This window comes from Artemia sp. Qi Xiang Cuo, chromosome 15, assembly GCF_049724085.1.
Source record: "Artemia sp. Qi Xiang Cuo chromosome 15, ASM4972408v1, whole genome shotgun sequence".
Lineage (NCBI taxonomy): Eukaryota > Metazoa > Arthropoda > Branchiopoda > Anostraca > Artemiidae > Artemia > Artemia sp. Qi Xiang Cuo.
In genome coordinates, this window is record NC_142808.1 from 8,925,482 (window position 1) to 8,944,658 (window position 19,177).

At 35.0% G+C, this 19,177-nt stretch overlaps 2 protein-coding genes across 2 annotated transcripts in view; one reads left to right on the top strand and one right to left on the bottom strand.

The window, feature by feature from the left end:
- Positions 1-8,632, top strand: part of cac (calcium voltage-gated channel subunit cacophony) — a 534,146-nt gene extending 525,514 nt beyond the window's left edge. The window contains exon 42 of the mRNA XM_089100885.1: positions 2,945-8,632. Coding sequence (XP_088957011.1) covers positions 2,945-3,504 — 560 coding nt within the window. The 3' untranslated portion in view covers positions 3,505-8,632. The remainder of the gene's footprint in view (positions 1-2,944) is intronic.
- Positions 8,633-14,260: 5,628 nt separating this feature from the next.
- LOC148943293 (uncharacterized) lies at positions 14,261-14,758 on the bottom strand. The gene has a single exon (XM_089101085.1). It carries the CDS (start codon positions 14,756-14,758, stop codon positions 14,261-14,263), a length of 498 nt encoding a protein of 165 aa, XP_088957211.1.
- Positions 14,759-19,177: the final 4,419 nt, after the last annotated feature.

Sequence of the window (19,177 nt, forward strand, 5' to 3'; positions counted from 1 at the left end):
TAACCTCATTTCCTACCTTAACCGCAGCAGTGTTATTCTCGTACATAGCACTAATCACTTTAATGTATTTGTCTGGTATACCATACAAGGATAAAACCTTTACTAAAGCTCTTCTATCAACAGAATCGAACGCTTACTCATAATATATAAAACTGAGGATCACAAGTATTTGAAAACACAGGTACTTTTCAATTATCTGCCAAGGAATGAACATTTGGTCGACAATTCTCATACTTTTCCTGACACTATACTGCTATTTTCTTATATCTTTGTCCGTTGCATATTTCAGTCTATACAGCATTACATAACTTAATGGTCTGCAAAAAAAGGACACCAGAGTGATGACTTGATAATTACCACACTTACTTTTATCACTATTCTTATAAAGTGGCTTAATTAAGGTTTTCCTAAAATCGTTAGGTACTTCCCCTTTTTCAAAAATCATATTCATAATCTTCAGTAACTTATTTCTAACCTCAGAGCCACCATATTTAAGAAACTCATTACCACCCTGTCAGCACCTGGAGCCTTATTACTCTTTAATCCTTTTTGTACTGTTGCTAATTCTTCCTCACAAAACAAATCTTCCTTCATATCCAAGGTATCACAAACTTTTTCATTTCCCTCTATATTTTTTCCTGCAACTCTATCTCGGTTTAGCAAGTTCTCAAAATGTTCGGCCCATCTCACTTTAGTTTTTCCTTATCGCTAATTGCGACCCCATTCCTATCTTTAACTGGGACAAGTCCGGATTGACTACTCCCTCTCAATTTGTTAGCGTGCCAGTACAGTATTTTACTATTATGCCGTCTAGCTGCATCTTCCAGATCCTCGGCAATTTTATCCATAGCCTCCAATTCGCACCTCCTTAGTTCATATTTTGATGCTTTCTCTACTTTCTTTACATTTCTTTTGTTTTCATACGATCTATCACTCAGATAATTCTTGTACAAGTCCTTTCTCCTTTCTATTAAACATAAAGCTTTTTCACTAGTATTCGTAGCTGCAGTTCTAGCTGTCTTCCCTAATACACCTTCAGCAACTTCACAAATTTTTTTTCTAAATTTATTCCAACCATCTTCCACATTATCAAATTTTAAACTCTCAAGTTTAGTATTCAACCAAACAACATCCAAATAATATTGCCAAATATATTTTCCATGTTAACAACCCTCATATAAGCATTCCCAAATTACGATTGTTTATTTAAAACTTTCGATATGAACATTCTCCAAAGTATTCTAATATTCAATATTCAATATTGAATATTCAATACTTAACATTCAAACAAATGATTAAATGCCTAAAAAATACGTAGTTTTGTTCACCAGATGTGCTGTAGATTGAAATAAAAATCAGTTGTCAATCTTTCTTTTGTATTTTCTCTACTATAGTTCAATAAAATTGGTCATTTTGATCTGTGATGGGCTTTTTTTTAACGTTAGCTCATTATTGTTATTTCTTGTTCAAACATTCGGCTTTATAAATGGGTTAATCAAAAACACTTTTTCCACAAAACAAGTTTTTCAAGGAAAAGTTAAGAACTCAATTAAACCAAAAATGAGCCAAATTAGAACCAAATAATCTACCAAGCGTAAAACTACCATAAATCAGCATCGATAAATAAATGAAACCCAAAACGAACAGAAATTACAATAAAAAACGGATTCAAACTCAAAACGAGCAGAAATTAACATGAGTAAGGACCATATGCCTTCCCAAGGTCAGAACATAATTTGCACTTCACTGAAAAAAAATGACTGTGCATTGGCAGTTTAATAAATATATGCTGATATTTATTCCATAAAATGTTAATAATATTTTATTTATTAAAATTATAAAACTGAAAACATTAAAAAAAAACCAGTAAAGTGCAAATTTTTTTTCTGGCATTGGGAAGGCATAGGGGTTTTGGGCCCTGCTCATGTTAATATCGGCTCTTTTTTCCGTTTTGGGTTTCATTTCTAATCAATGCTGATTTGTGGTATTTTTACGCCTAGTAGATTATCTGATTTAATTTTTGCTAATTTTTGGTTTAACTGAGTTCTTTACTTTTCTTTGAAAAACTTTTTTTGTGGAAAAAAGGTTTTTTGGTTAATCCATTCATGAAGCCGACTGATCAACAAGAAAAAAAAATTATGAGCTGCGTTAAAAAAAAATAGCCAATCACAGGTCAAAATCACAGGAGCAGAAATTGAATTGAGTAGGGCTCAAAACCCTTATGCCTTCCCAAGGTCAGAACATAATTTGCACTTCACCAAAAAAAATGACTGTGCATTGTCAGTTTAATATATATATGCTGATATCTATTCTATAAAATGTTAATAATATTTTATTTATTAAAGTTATAAAAGTGAAAACATAAAAAAAAACGGTAAAGTGCAAATTTTTTTCTGGCATTGGGAAGGCATAGGGGTTTTGGGCCCTGCTCATGTTAATATCGGCTCATTTTTTCGTTTTGGGTTTCATTTTTTATCAATTCCGATTTGTGGTATTTTTACGCTTGGTAGATTATCTGATTTTATTTTTGCTAATTTTTGGTTTAATTTATTTCTTTACTTTTCTCTGAAAAACTTTTTTTGTGGAAAAAAGGTTTTTTGGTTAATCCATCTATGAAGCCGACTGATCAACAAGAAAAAAAAATTATGAGCTACGTTAAAAAAAAATAGCCAATCACAGGTCAAAATCAATCATCAACAGTTAAAAGTTTGGAGAGGTCCGAACCTAAGATGCTGATTTTCGGTAATCATATTTAAATATTCCTGTATAATTTTCATACTAATATACTATTATTATTATTATATATTATTATTGACATATATTTTCATGTAATTTGAACTATATTAAACTAGTTGCGAAATTGTAGTACACGAACTTATCTGACTTCCTGAGAAAACAATGATATATCCATATCAATTTTCACAAGATCCTTTTCTTTTTTCAGCCAAATTACGTGGTGACGAATTTCATATATCTCCTCCATCTCACAGTCGCCACCACTCCGCTAGAAGAAGTCTCCATTCACCCTGGCACCCCGGTCTTAGATCAACATCATCGAGTCCTGACCGATATGAGTCACGCACTCCAAGCCCTGAAGGCCACTACAGCCCACCAAAAAGTGCCAGAAGACCACCCGAATATCAGCATAGCTACCCTTATCTGCCTCAGCGACGAGGTGCTGGTAGAAAACTACCTGAAATTCCTAGAAAACCCTCTAGCTTAAACATAAGATCAAATCTGCCACACAGACCAGTGACTAGAATGGCCACATCGCCATTAGGTGCATATAGAGCTGAACTGCCACCTATACCACGAAATAGGCTTATGCCAAGGCCTGAGCCACTAAGCTATGAGCAAGCACTTCAAATGGGTAGGGGTAACGGGAGACAGCTCCCTTCACCCCTGCCCAACGGTTATAAACCCCACCCTGAGCGGAACTCTCCAAACGGTAGTAGGCCCATCATAATGAACAATAGTGAATCTGATGAAGATGATTGGTGCTAGCAGTCGTACTGTTCATCTATCTGATGCCATATGTCTTAAGGAAGAAACAAAGCTAGATAAATAACGTGATCCAGTGTTTGACAATTAGTTCCTAAGCTGTTTCCTATGAAGAAACTTTGACATCACCAAGTGCACACATTTTAACTCACGATTGTGATTTCAAATTCATCAGAAATAGCCAATTGTTGGCCATGCCTCAGTTGCTGGAAACACCATAAAATATATTAAAATGAAAATCATATGTTCAAAGAAAGCAATGAACATACATTTTCACAAGCAAAGGCCATTGGCAGCGAGTATTTAATAAGTGGGGTCCAAAGCCATTTTACAGTTGATGTCTTAGAATGCACTCTTTAGTTTAGTTTTTCATTTCTTTTTCTTCTACAAGTCACAAAACATATTCAAAAGACTGAATGATCTCAACCATGGCATTTCTGTAGCTAGGGGGGTAAAGTTGTCCCCGGGCACGGCATCAATAGGTTTATCATTTAGAGTTTTTGTGGAAAATAGGTTCACTTGCATTGTGAGGGAGGGGGAGGCAAAACTAAAATTGTCCTAAACGCAGGGAAACTTACCTAGCCCTCTGAACCAGGGACGCCATTTTCAGGTTCAAACCCAAAAGAGAGTTTCAAACCCAAAAGAGCTAAGTCAAATTTTCAAGCCGTCTTTTCGTTCATTTTGTTCTCTTTGAAATTGAAGCAATGTCATTCGATGACAATTCTTGTTCGCAGTTTGCGCAAAAAAATGCACTCAATTCGTATTAACATAAATATCAGAATTAATGGCATATCGTCAACCGATCCATGCGTCCACAATCCTTTTTCATGCATAGAATTATAATTTTGGATCTTTTGTAAACTCGTATATTTAGTTTCCCTCTAAGTTATAGGAACATCTGGAACTTTAATTTTTCACATTTCAGTTTAGAAAAGTTTAATATTCCGTTGACAAATATCATGTTTTCTAGTAGTTTATTGGAAAATATTTAATTGGTGTGCCCTCTGCTCCTCCTTAAGCAGTGTCCGTCGTATTGGAAAGATTTTTCTAGAAATTACGAGCTTTTGTTTTAAAGTGACATTTCGAAATGGTTCATGAAAATGGGTTCTAAAATGTCACCTATGGTGTTATTAAAAAGGATATTACTTAAGCTGAGCAATCAATTTTTTTTTCTGGTTATGTACTTATAAGAAAAAAAAATGTTCTTCAGATGCTCTCATCCTTCCCTTGTGCACTTATGGGTACAGAATCTGAACTAGAACCGAAATTTAAGAATGTTTCATTACAAAACTTGGTTGTTTTCGACATAAAACAACCAAAACTTACTTACGTAAGTTTTTCTAACGTGACTTTTATCAATCTAATCACAAACTATACATAGTAATATCATGAAATAGTTTAATAAATCTATGCAATAAGTATGCATGGCTTATAAGAATCAACCTGTGTTCTAAAATTCAGCATACAAAATTGTGTAGTTAAACTGATAATCAAAGTTTTTTCAATATGTAAGCTACCGTACATAACAAAGAAAAATAATTTTTAAACTTTTATCCAATTTCATAATTCCCAGAGTTTTAAATATAAATACAAACTTTCAACTATTGTTTTTAAACCCTAGAAACAATAGAATAGTTCTTTTTTCTATTTTAATAAGTTTTGCTATTTTAACTATTATTGTCTTGTTTAAAATGAAGACATAAAAAAGTCTATTTATCAAAATCTAGGGATGGGGCTAATTTTGTTGTTTTTTATCTTTTGTTCAGTGAAAATACCAAACAAGTTCATTTTCAAAATCTAAGTTTTTGGGGCAAACACAAATAGAGGGAGAGCAAGTTTCCCCTCCAACAGTTGAAGCCCCGGTTAAGGCTGATTTAATTAAAGACTAATTTTGCTATTAAAAAAAATAAATAAAAGTGCCCTATCCTTGTAACAAGGAAACAACAGTTTTGATAGGTTTTTTAACAGATTCGATGTTTGCCTTGAGGTGAGAATCATTTTGATGATTACACCAACATTATCTTATAATAATACTTTAAAAATTGGTTACTACTAGCCTTAAAATTGAATCTTAAACGTAGAATCACACAACTATTTCTAATCTGAGCAGTACGTATACTGATGAAGAAACTCCCTCCCTCTCCATCTTTTATCCATTTATAAAAATCCTGACCTTAAGACGTGCCAAGTTCATTTTCCTTAGAACTTGGTTAATTGAATCCCTGTATTTATTCACTATGAAATAATAAAGACTATTTTATTTAAAATAAAATAAATAAAGTCGAAGAATGTAGATGGGAGTGAAAAAATTAAAATACAAAACACAATTGCCTTTTTAGCTCATTTTTCCTTAGCGAAAAGGTGGGCGCAAATATTGTTATCGTTCAAAAGAATTTGTCCACTACCCTGACGAAAAAATTTCTTCGGAGTCTGGCCAATTTCAAAAAGTCTGCGTATTATTTTACTTATTATTGGAAAATATTTCACTATTTATATGCTTATATAGGAAAGTTGTCGCTTTTAAGTCATTTCATGTTCACAAAAAAGTATGAAGCGTTAGTACTGATAATATACAAATATGTCTTTAAAAAATACGGCCCTAGCCAATCTCTTGCTCCGTTCTGAATACACATAGCGGAGTTAGTAGATTTTGGTAACCATAACTCGGAAATGTCTCCCTTTAAGTGTTGACCTGGCATAAAACTGTTGATTTTGTTGAAGGAAAACGATCAAATAATGTCGCTTATGTAAATGAAGTTTCCCCTGTTTAGATCAGCACCACCGGTTTGGACCTTAAGGATCTAGTGCCGTCATACTTACTTACTTTCTTTTACTTACATAATTAAGGGGCCTTCATTCAGCTCCAGAAATTTTCAGATAAAGGAACTTTCAATACAGATTTGGAAAAGAGATGAATCCAGTTGTGGAAAATTACTTTTTATTGGGCTACGTAAAATTTCGAAATTACATTTTGCCGTTCGAAAAACGAATGCTCCAGCATTAATTTGGTTCAGAAATGAATCGAATTTTGGTTCTTGCAAAAACATCGTTTTCGTCAGGCAACGTCAATTCCCCAATCCTAAGCGAAAATTGACTGCTGCCAGCACATAGTATTTGATTGAATGGGCGAAGATGCTTCTATCTTCCTTTCTTCTTTGATTTTCGCGCCAAATTTATTTTCTTGTAAATATTTTAAGTGCATTTGATTTAAAGAAATCACGTGCCATCACCTAAGTCTGTGATATTTCACGTTTCATCTTTTGAATATTTTATCTTATTTGATGTAAGCGAATTAACGATCAATGGGGATGAATGTGAAGAATTTGAATAGTGTAGGCTCTTACCCAGTCCATTCAATATAGTCTATAAAATGATTATCTTTGAAGTGGCTTTAACTTACGCTATTTGGCTAAGATATGCTACATCAAGTAGAACCTTTCGCACCAACAGTGCGTTTGAGCAATCCAAGGCTACTTATCCGACAAGCCAGATTACTTACGCCTTGTGTTTCACGAGATCTAAATGATCTCAGAGGTATGGGGGGTCACTAATTGAAACGGTCTGGATTAGTTTTCGAATAAGTTATGTCTGCTAACTTTAAGGTCTTAAATTCTGTTAGCATGAAAGGTTTGACGGCTTCGTGTTAAAGTGCCACAAGAGTACTTTTGAAACTGTGTGGTAAGTATATTAGACAAAGTACTATTTCACAGTATGTATAAACTATGTTTATCAGTATCTGTATTTGCTCTAAAACCTTTCTTAATAGGGATGTTCCATCTACTATTTTTATCGAAATTAACTACAATTGGGTGATACTTTAAAGTTTAAGCATTTCGTTCCGTTTTTCTTACTATTTTTGATTCAACACTTTACTGTGAGTAACCCCTGCCTACCATGGTCGCTGATTCATCATAAGTGGCTGTAGGTACTAATTTATTTAAACCAAAATTGGAGTCAAAATCTGTTAAGTTGAATTTAAAGTTGAATTGGTCTTCTGCTTTTTGTCGTGTTTTTTTTTTTTTAATGAGAGTTTTCTATAGTTGTTCTTTTCTTTTATCGTTTGTGATGTTATCTTTGTTCGTTTTTTTCAGAATTTGTTTAGGTTAGTTTCTTTTATTTGTATTTTTTCTGTTGATAAAGTCTTCTGGATGTGAAGTCGAGTTTTTTATTATCTAACTTTTTTGTCCACTCTCTTGTTTAAAATATCACACCCGTTTTTTATCTTTCCATTTGTTTAAATTTGAAAATGGAATGGCAGTGTGGGCTAAGAAATAATTTTCCTATGCGTAGTAGTTGGTTGATGTCAACTACTATGGTACTAAAATTTCCGAAGTAAAAGGTGGAACAGCCCCTGTATTTTGTATAAAACAATAATTCTTGTCCAATTTTGTGGCATTTAATTTTTCAACTATGCTAAAATCAAGAAAAAAAAACATACTATCGATAAATGATGGATTTAGCTTGACAAGTGTGACTATGGTTTTGCTTGGACATTAAACAAAAATTTTAATAAGATTAAAAAGCTTTTCTTTCAATTTTAGAATTTTTCTGTGCTGTCATTATTTGATGCCGAGTCATACATGTCAAATGTTAGCCATAAATATTAGCCAAGAACGAGAATCCAAATATTCTCAGGCAACAGACTATTATTATTTCTGAATGAATAACCTTGTATATACTATTAAAGTCAGAAGCGGATCCAGGGTATGGTTCTAGAGGGATATTCTTCCACCCAAAGGTCAAAAATTGCGCTAATTATGTGGTAGTAGAGCAATTTTTACTAATGGAGGATTCAGTTTTTATTGCCCCCCCCCCCCTCTAAAACATTAATGCTGTATCCACCCCTGATTGAAATTTTGTTTTATTGGATTTATTATGATTCATTTCCCTTGTTATTTCCTAAACATGATTATCTTGGCGCAAAGCACATCATGTCAAGACTGCCATCCTAATGCAATATTGTTTAATTTGAGCCCTCTTCGTAATTGCGTTTTTTGTCAAATTGCATATTATTTTTATTGATATTGTTTGTTTGTTTGAGTCGAGAGTGTATGTTGATTATATTGCAATTTTATACGATGTTACTTTTCTTTCTTTCGAAATTCTACTGATACTTGAATTAAAATTTTTCTTCCAATGTATAGATTTATTATTTTATTTAACGCTATTATTTTGGTAGATATCTGAATCATTCAATTGCAATTCAATAGCTAGTTTATCAGTTTAATAATCTTATTAAATTGATATATTGATATATTATTGATATTCTGATGATACTGTGACTACTTAATAAACAAACAATTATAGTTAATTCTCTTACATATTAGTTATACCGATATTGAAATTATCATGCACTGATTTATTAATCGCTTTCATTTCAGAAACACTTTCAGAAAAACGAGACATCCTTTTTGTGGAAAACTAGAATTAGTGAATTCAACAGATATAACACAGAGAAATTTATTAAAAACTGACAACAAATATTTTTGCAAAGACTGTCAAAACGTTTATTAAAAATCAGGTTCAAGTTCTAGTTCTTTTAATTTTCATAATAATTTCACTGCATGACAAATTAACACTATAATGCATGATACTACCAAAAGAAAATATTTATAGAATTTTCCTACAAATTGAGTTATAGTCAAAACCAGCACCCTTAAACAACAACAAAATAAATAAATAAATAATAGTATAAAAGTAATAAAAAATATGAAGTAATAATGAAAATACTCAAGATGAAGAGAAAATGAGACACCAGGTTCTACTCACAACCCACACTTTGAATCAAATATTACCCTTAATATAGACAAACACCAGCACCGGCAGCCATGATTTCATATTAATTAATAAATATAAATTAGATGTAGTTTAATAGTATAGAAAGCGAAATAGAAGATCGTGAAACCACGTAACTTGCATAAATGTTCTACAACTTTAGTATTGATTTTTTGATTTTTTTGGAGAAATTTTTAGGAGAGTATTGATTTTTTTGGGGAAAAATCTGGACCGTTCAGTATGAATTCTAGGGCAAGGCAATTTTGCTGAATGTCTTCTTAAACTATACCTATTCGAAATAAAAGAAATGAGTGACAAAGTAATAGAATCAAGAACAAATGGTAATAAATCTTTAATCTTTTTAAGTCTTAACAGGTGCTTCAGAAATTTATTTTTCTTTTTACTGGCTTAATCTTTTTCACTTAGGTTTCAAAACCAATTAGGCTCTTAAAGGCAGGCTATTTGTCTCCCAAAAGATAAGGAATTGCTTAATCGGCTTGGGAAAAATTGTTGCAAATGTAAACCAATGAAATAAAAGCACGCTTGGAATTACTAGAAAATAATCTCTCCTTTTCTCTTTGATTTTGCCTAAACAAGGAATGTCTAAAAATGTTCATTTTATTATTGACGATTTTTTAACAAGTCTCACATGACTTCAATATCCGAAAGCTGTGACAGGCTTTCAAAATGGTTTTAAATCTCAACTGCATACACTCTTTGATCGCAGGACTATCAAGATTGTGGAGATGTAGTGTTGCAATTCGTTTCTCGACCTTCTGGAATTTCAGCTGGAAGACAAATTTTCGGAACTACAAGTCGGTGATCAGTACTAATCAAGTCAGCACCACAAAACGAGTGGCAATTAAGGAACCGGTGACCTCAATCGCCAAGAGATAATGATATAATCCATTATTTTCTTTGTGACGCCGTCGTTACTATACCAAGTATACTGGTGAATTCAGGGTGTTTCGAAAACTGTGTTGAAGATAACAAGCTGATGAAAGCTGCAGAGCTGAAGCGGACGATTTCCATTGCCATTAGTTACGTCTGGGGTAACATGCCCCATGATGTCTTTCCAGATGCCTTTGGGATTACTAACGGTAGCATTGAAATCCCCAAGGAGGGAGCAGTATATCGTGGGGAAAGGGAGAAGAAATCAGTTGCGTGAGGTCTGTGTAAAACTGGTTCTTAACATTGGGGTCAGCTCATTTGTTGGCTTATAGCATACAACTACAAAGAATCTTCCATGACTTTGCTTTAGGAGGGCTGCGAGGAGACATTCTTATATGGCATTATGGGATGTAAGTGGATGTATAGCTTTCTTATGAAGAACCAGTACAACACCAGCTCTCCTTGTATTGCCAATACCCAACTGAATTAGACTTTAGTCGTCTCTGATGAATTTCTCACCTTTTCCTGGCAAATGCGCTTCTGTAACGACAGCAATAGCAAAAAATTATTGATTGAGTTCATTAGCGAGAAGTAGTTTAGCGCCTGGAAAATTCAGAGTCAGGATATTCTAAGTGGCAATTTTCATACCACTCTTTTTAAGGAGGCCAATCTTTGGGTGGTTTGAGCACCTTCATCGAGATATCCAGAGATATACTGGGGCTGGCATCGTAAATGGGAAGAAATATCTGAGGCTTGATTGACGCTTTTTGTTGCAAGATGGGTTTCCTTCCCGAAGCAAGTTCAGGGAACAGGGTACAAACCTGTCATCCAACCCTCCACAATTTATCCGGACTTGGGACCGGCAACTGTAACCAGATGGTACACTACAGGTGGGGTACACAACAAGGTGGTATAGGTCATTGTCCATGAATAAGGATCCTATGCCCTGTCGCACTTTTCCTCCTATAGAGAATCCTCCCACGATAGTGTTCTGATTGACCATGCAATTTAACCCATTGCTTGGAGAAGGTTTGTAACTCACGGGACGTGTTCACGTGTTCAACGTCGGTGGGTCCCACTGACTGTACATTAGAAGGGGCCTTCTTCCTCCTCCACCTGTATTTACGACCCCGGGTAAGGGTGCCTCAGTTTTGGTTATGGACCCCCAGGGACCAGGCCTCCCTTGGACTGCTCCTCCTAGTGGAGGTACCAAACATATAGTAATAATAATAATTTATTTCAACCCTGTTTAGACACATGAAATACCCTTAGATGAAAAAAAAACCAATAACATCTCAGCTACTTAGGAAACACGATTAAGCTGTACAGTTAATTGGAAAGTAGACAATATTTTCTCGATGCTTACACAGCCTGTCCTCAATCTGGTCCATTTTGAAGAAATATCAACCATATCTGCTCGAAATGTACCGGATGCGAGTCCAAAGCGGCAACCGCAGAAGATATTTGCATATATGGAAATATAGAGGTGTAATTTTTTTTTCCTCTCAGTTATTGTGAGAAAACTCAACAAATGGACCAAGAAGAAGACATGTGGGGTGAAAAAAGCGTTGATAAGTCTTCCCAGGGTTATTTTGTGAGACTTACCTTTAACTCGAGCAAGCAGCCCGTACAATGTTCTAAGCTTTTCTTTCAACGCCGAGATAACAAGTGTTTTAGTAGTTTTAAAATTGATCCAAACAGGATACCTAAATGATTCAGAGAAGACGATGCAAAACAGTTTCTGGGCAAAAATTAATAGTAACGCGAGGCTTTTGTTGCAAACTGTAGACCAGAAGCTCAGTTTTAGAGGAGGCGATTTGAAGCATGATCTCATTGAGACAAGAGTAAACTATATTAACTGTATTTTGGAGAACATGGAGATCATCTGATAGAAGCATATCGTCTACTAAACAGAGGTGGCTGACATCAACACGGGACTCCATAAGAAATGGAGAAATATTTTTAGTAACGGTTTGGATTCCATTATTGAAAAGAGCTGGACTAAGCGCAGAGCCTTGTTTCACCATTTTCCAAACAGTGATGGATTTGCTCAGCTGGTTACCTAGCCGAACCCAATCAAACGCCTCAAATGTCGATTGAACATACACATATCTTCTTTTTCAGCATCCTATGGTGGTCTAAAATAGCCAAAAAAGTTACGTGTGTATTTTGTGCACCAAAGCCTTTGAGAAATTCAAACTGTGTATGAATTTTGTTTGTATTTTGTCGAAACTTGAGTGTATTTTGTTCCCCCATAGTCACCCGTTGTGTTTAATTTTTGGAAGGTGAACTTTTCAAAAAGCTTATCAATTATGGAGCAAACAGTAATTGGCCTGTACAATTTATAAATCGTTGGGTTTTTGCCCTTCTTTAAGACGCAGGTAACAGGACCTTCCGAAACAGCAAAAGGAATATGTTGCTGAGATATACAAACCTGAAATAATAGTGAAAAATACTATATAAGAAGTGGGATAGCGGATAGGAGGTACTCAGTTTGCACCCATCTTATCCTGGGGCTTTATCAGGTTTCATTAGAAGAATTTGGGTCTGGACTGCTGAAGCTGTAACAATGACAAAGTTCCTTCGGTGGGGAAGTTTTGACATATAGCGGAGGAAAGCATGTTTATAGGTTGCTTCAATCGGAGGAGAATAATCTGAAAAAATATGAGACAAAATGTCTTTCCCAAGCAGCGACATCGATAAGGCTGGATTGCGAAGAGGAACTTGATGCCAACTTTGAAACTCTCGTCCAAAGTTGCTGGGCATTATTTCTTTTCTCACGTGTTGCCGTTTGAACTTGTATATTTTTTCAACGGCAAAAGCTTTTTGGAACTCACGATTTGTTGACTTAAGAAATAAAAAAATAACACCCGAGTAGGGACAATCCCAGTTGGTCAAAATCCGAAACCAAAACTAACGATGGTGCTTGGTATCTTACAATTCGTCATCTTGTTTCCGACTATGTTTCTGTGTCTCTATATTGACACTTGTATAAGGTACAAATACAGAAGAGGCGATCTTAACAGAATCCATCAACTCAGCTAGAAAGCAATCAAGGTCAAGTGGGTTCCCTTTCAGTGAAGTAAACAGAAGGCGGAAAGGGATTCTAATTTTCACCGTCAAAGAATCAAGCGTGCACTGAAAGGACGATTTATCTATGTGATCCCATGATAATTTTGCAAACCAACGGTGCTGCGTTTTATTTTGTGAATGGGACGTAAATTTTGAACTGGAAGCGTAGGTGCTCATCTGATATAGAAACAGTGATAGATTGAAGATCTAGATGATCAGACAGGACAAAATCGAGGTTTGAGGTTCACTCAGAATTATGAACATGAGAAAAGGGTTTAGATTTGGGTAGGACTGATTTGTCCTACTTGTCATTAAGCACCAGTTTGTCAGTAAGCACTCAGGTAAGTGGTAGATCAAGTTTGTCCAGGAACTAGGGGAGTGTAGGGACACACTTACCTATTCCCTGGAAATTAAGGGTAACTAAATTCCGGTTGGTACGTACGGCCCGTTTGATTATATCCCCCCTCTTCTGCTTGTTGCCTATGATACATGAAGAGTACTGTAAATGTACCTTCATTGCTCTCTCTCTGCTGAAGAACCTTAAGGATTTGGAATATGGATGGTGTTGCAGAATTACAATGTTAGATAGTGTTAGGGAATAAATAAGTTGAAACACCACTGTAATTCTTGGAGGGGGGATTAAAAACCAGTACACCACCAAGCAATTTCGATAGAGGAAATAAAAAGATAATACAGCACCTTATGTGAATGAGTAAAAATATGCAATAGTAATATAGTCTATAAATATCAATCTGTTTTTTCACTATTGCGAAACTTCTATAATCACTGACGGTCACCGTATTCCAGTGTAATGCATTCCAAAGCTAATCCAGCTTAAAATTATACAGATGTCACTACTTGGGGACGTGCTGAGTGGCCGGGAGGAGGCCTCTACTGAGAAGTTAACTCAGTAGGTACGGATAATGAACAACAACTAGGTCAAAATTAAGCAGTTTTCTGTATTAAATATATTCATATAAAAAAAATAAACTTACTTAATTAAAGATCTAGCTCGGCAGCGTCACCAGCGTCGGATGATCTCCGCCCATCTCAAACATGGTCTGCCTTTGGGGCGTTTCCAGCCGTTTGCAGTTGGATTGAAGTCAAATATTAGTCGGGCAGGTGTTTCAATGGGTAGGCGAAGTAAATGACCGTACCAACGCAGCGAGAGGGACTCAAGCTGTTCGAAAAAGGGTGGTAATTTAAAGGACCGAAGGATATCCATGTTCCATACCCTGTCGAGCCACCTAACGCGTTCGATTTTGTGGAGGCGTTTTGTCTGGACAGCATCTACCTTCATCATCTTCGACTGAGTCAAATGCCAAGTCTCTGACGAGTACAACAAGACAATTGCTACCGAGGCAGGGTAGGTACGAGCTTTTGTGAGACGGCTGATCTGTGGTTTATGGAATATTATTCTCAGTAGGCGGCCGAAAACTGCGTTCGCCTCTGCCACCCTTGCTGGTATCTCTGGATCTAGATTTCCGTTTGACCAAACAATTGAACCAAGGCAGGTCATATAAGTTCTTTTTTTTAATAGGCTGCAATAAATACACAAAATAAAAGGACATTTAAAAACGCAATCCAAATGTACAACATAGTGTGCTAGCAGTGGATGGCACCCTATCTCTGATGCCATGGCAGCCCCCCCCCCCGGCCCGGTACTGCAGTAAGGCTCCCCAAGACCCTCAAGTAAATGTATTTGACTATGGCTAGACCGCGCCTCTAACGGTACTCCACACAAGCTGGTAAGTCTGAGAGACGTTGTTACCCTAGGAGAAGTGCTTAAATACCATCCTTACAAATTTACACTTTTGCAACTTTTTTTTCAGTTTTAATGGTATAATTTCTGAATTTTAGCCACCGAATTGCAAAGCATTTAGCCAAAAGTATTATTTTTTTACTATGCAATTCTGGTAGTATATTATGTTGACAGTTCAAGAAACATGACACCATTTCCAGGAGTATAAGCAAAACTTCCAATTAAAAATATAGCGGTCCTTTATCTTGAACATCATGGAAAATTACTTTTTCAAATGGGAAGCATGTGACTCTCCTTTTATTAATTTTTTACTGGGGTAACCGTCCGGCTGTCCTCTGACAAAACCTAGTATCTACAAAAAAGTCGAATTTTAGTTAAGAGTGGATCCCACTTAATTAGACTTCGAGGAATCTAATGGTGGGAACGAAGTTATTCTCCGATGCTTAGTTTCATTGATCTTACCTAGTATCTACACAGCACCTCACGTTTATTTCCGTGTCATACCTAGTATGTACATACTAGAAATCGATATTTACATCAAAACCTAGTATCTGACAAATTACGGTGTGCGTGTAACTGAACCCCCGTGTAACTGAACTCCAAGCAACTGAACGCCTGTAACTGAACCCCCGCGTAACTGAACCACCGTGTAACAAAACCACCGTGTAACTGAACCCCCGTATAACCGAACCACCGTGCAACTGAACCCCCGTGCAACTGAACCCTCGTGCTAGTGAACCCTCATGCAACTGAACCCCCTTTAACTGAACCCTCGTGCAACTCAACCCCCGTGCAACTCACCCACATTTAACTAAATCCCCCTGTAACTGAACCCCCAGGTAACTGAACCCCCGGGCAACTCAACTCCCATATAACCGAACCCCCGAGCAACTGAACCCTCGTGCTACTGAACCCTCGTTCAACTCAACCACCGTACTTAAATTGAGTAAAAAATAATAGGGTTATGAACCATAGTTATTTAACTATGGTATAGTTATCTAACCTTTAAACTGTTTTAATTAAAATGGCCGTCCCAAAATTTAGATCGGATGTATTTGGGGGAAAAATAGGGTTGGGTGGAAGCCCTCCGATCACTTTTAACTCTGAAAAATTGCACTGGAAATTTTGATTTCTTATCGAACGAGCCCCCCCCCCCAAAGCGCATACAATTTTTTTCCACAAAAACCTTATGTGTTAGCATTGAGCAACAAGCTTAACTTACAGCCCTTGCCCCAGATGCTGCTGGTGAGGTTGTTAATCCCAAAGGCATAGTTATTTGATCTTCAGACTATTTTGAACAAAATGTTTATTTTGTTCAAAATGTTTATTTTTATCGGATGTATTCGGGGGGGGGGATGTCGGTTAAGAGGGAAAGGCTGATTGTCCTGTGATTACCTTTAATTCTTCGAAATTGAACTTGAACTTTCAAATTCCAATCGAATTAGCCTCCTTCAAAGTTTTTACGATCATTCCTTCTATAAATTAATTAAAAAAAAAACTTTCCGAAAAATAAGTTTTTAAAAGAAAAGTAAAGTCCATTTTAAACTTAAGCTCAGGAGATACAAATACCTGTTAAAATTCAAACTCAAAACGACCAGAAATTACAATTAAAGAATGAATGAAACCCAAAACGAAAAGAAATTAAATAAACAATCAAAACAAAAAACATGCAACTAATAACAACATAAATAAATAAATAGATCTTAAAGCGAGTAATGCTTAGACTGAATATAACAATCAAGTTTAAAACGAAAAAAAATATTTTGCTATTGAAGTATAAATGAAACTTAAAACGAACAGAAATTAAATAATTAATCAATGCGAACAAACATACAATATATATTAATGTAAATGAATAAATAAACCTTAAAACGAGTTAAACTTAAATTGAATATGCTAATCAAGTTTGAATCGAATAAAAATAACTACAAACAGGAGTTTGGGTATCGTCTCACTGCAGAAGCCTAAAACCTACTGCGTCACTGGCGCTTTACTGAAAACAATTCTTTGGAATATTTCCACTTTTGTAACTTTAAGAAATCAAAACTTAATTAATATTTTAGGGAATAAATATCAGCATATGTATATTAAATTTCCAATGAACATTTTTTTTCAGTAAACTCATTTGAATTTTTTTCAGTAAAGTACAAATTATATTCTGGCTTTTAGAAAACATAGGGATTTTGAACCCTACTCACATTAATTTATGCTCGTTTTGAGTTTGACTCTATTTTTTATCTTAATTTTTGTTCGTTTTGGGTTTCATTTGTTTATTGATACTGATTTGGGGTAGTTGTATGCTTGGTAGATTATATGATAGTCCGGACGCCAGGTGTTGAAAATGTGAACCATACCACGACGGAATGGGGCTGCTACGAGAATTAGCCTACCCTCCACCCCCTAAATTGACCATGCGGAATCAAAAATACCAATGGCACTTGCTTGCGAGTGGTGGAACACTCCAAAACTTGACATTTTATTATATTTTGGTGTTTCAGGCAAGAAAATGCATGTTCCACTAGGTTTGAGGTGCAGTTTTCCGCTCAAATAGAAATGCCTACAAGGCATAGAAGGTTTTCACAACAAGGTAACACTAATTGTTAAAAAAAATGACGCATTTAAAAAAAATGGCAAATCTATGTGTACAATGGGAATTTATGGAAAACTTAAACAAAAACAAATTGGATGTTCGATACAAGAGAATAATAATTGTTGGAAAGCCAATTAGTAAAAGATTTTTTTTCACTACAATTTTTATTTTCCTTTTCAATGCTTTAAGAGTTGGAAAATAATAAATTTTTCATATACGAGTAATTCGTTTTCAGTGAAGCACCAATGACGCAGAAGGCTTTAGGTTTTTACAGTTAAAGAAGGGGGCAGTATCCAAATTTTGCTTGTAGTGAAACTATATTTGTATTGACCAATCTTGAAAAGAACTAATAAATTAAACTGAATATTTGATGCATAATGATATTAATTGCTAAAGCTCATCAGTTCAAAATTTTACTGTAATTTTAATATTTATTTTCAATATTAAGTACAAAAGAAAACATTTGTAATATAATTCGTTTTCAGTAAAGCGCCAATGACGCATTAGGTTTTAGGCTTCTGCAGTGAGACGATACCCAGACTCTTGTTTGTAGTTATTTTTATTCGATTCAAACTTGATTTGCATATTCAATTTAAGTTTCACTCATTTTAAGAATTATTTATTCATTTACATTAATATATATCGCAAGTTTGTTCACATTGATTTTGTATTTAATTTCTGTTCGTTTTAAGTTTCATTTGTACTTTAATAGCAAAATATTTGTATTCGTTTTAAACTTGATTTTCATATTCAATCTAAGCATTACTCGCCTTAAGATCTATTTATTCCTTTATATTATTACTTGTTGTATGTTTTTTGCTATGATTGTTTGTTTAATTTCTGTTCGTTTTGGGTTTCATTTATTCTTTAATAGTAATTTCTGGTCGTTTTGAGTTTGAATTTTAAAAGGCTTTTTTCTCTCCTGAGCTTAAGTTTAAAATGGCCTTTACTTTTCTTTGAAAAGCTTATTTTTCGGAAAGTTTTTTTTAATTAATTTTTGTTCGTTTTTTATTGCAAAAAGTTTCAAGTTTTTATGGCATGGGGGGGGTTTCTTACTATCCGATTATTCTTGACTTTAAAAAACGGAGCTAGAAGTTTCGATTTAAATCGAATGAGGCTTTTTCAAAGTCTACACGATTACCTCTTTGATAAAAACTTTATATATGAACAATAGACAGCTTGCATAACTAGTGGATAGCGATTGACAACAATGAATGGATTGAAAAAATAGCTCCAATAAGGGGGTCTAGACCATTTCACTTGCTGGCACAAAGGGATCACGATTGTTTGGAATTGACCTTAATAGGAATTTGTGTGCCAAAACAATTTTGCATCTATCACAGAGTATGTATTTTAACCTTATAATTGGATATTTATAATAGATTTTCTATGTGTTCTTCCCATACAAAACCCCGTCCCATAAGTTATAAATCCCCTTTAATAAGTTATGCCCCAGGGCATAACTTACAACGCCTACCCTAATGGTTAATTTGTACATAAATTTTGTCTTTTCTCTTATATAATACAAGAAACAGCTCGTTTTTATTTTTACTCTTTTTTTATCCCTATCCCCTTTTTAAGTTGTT

Excerpts from the sequence above, each read along its gene's own strand:
- LOC148943293 (XM_089101085.1), bottom strand. The coding sequence starts at position 14,758 with ATGACCTGCCTTGGTTCAATTGTTTGGTCAAACGGAAATCTAGATCCA.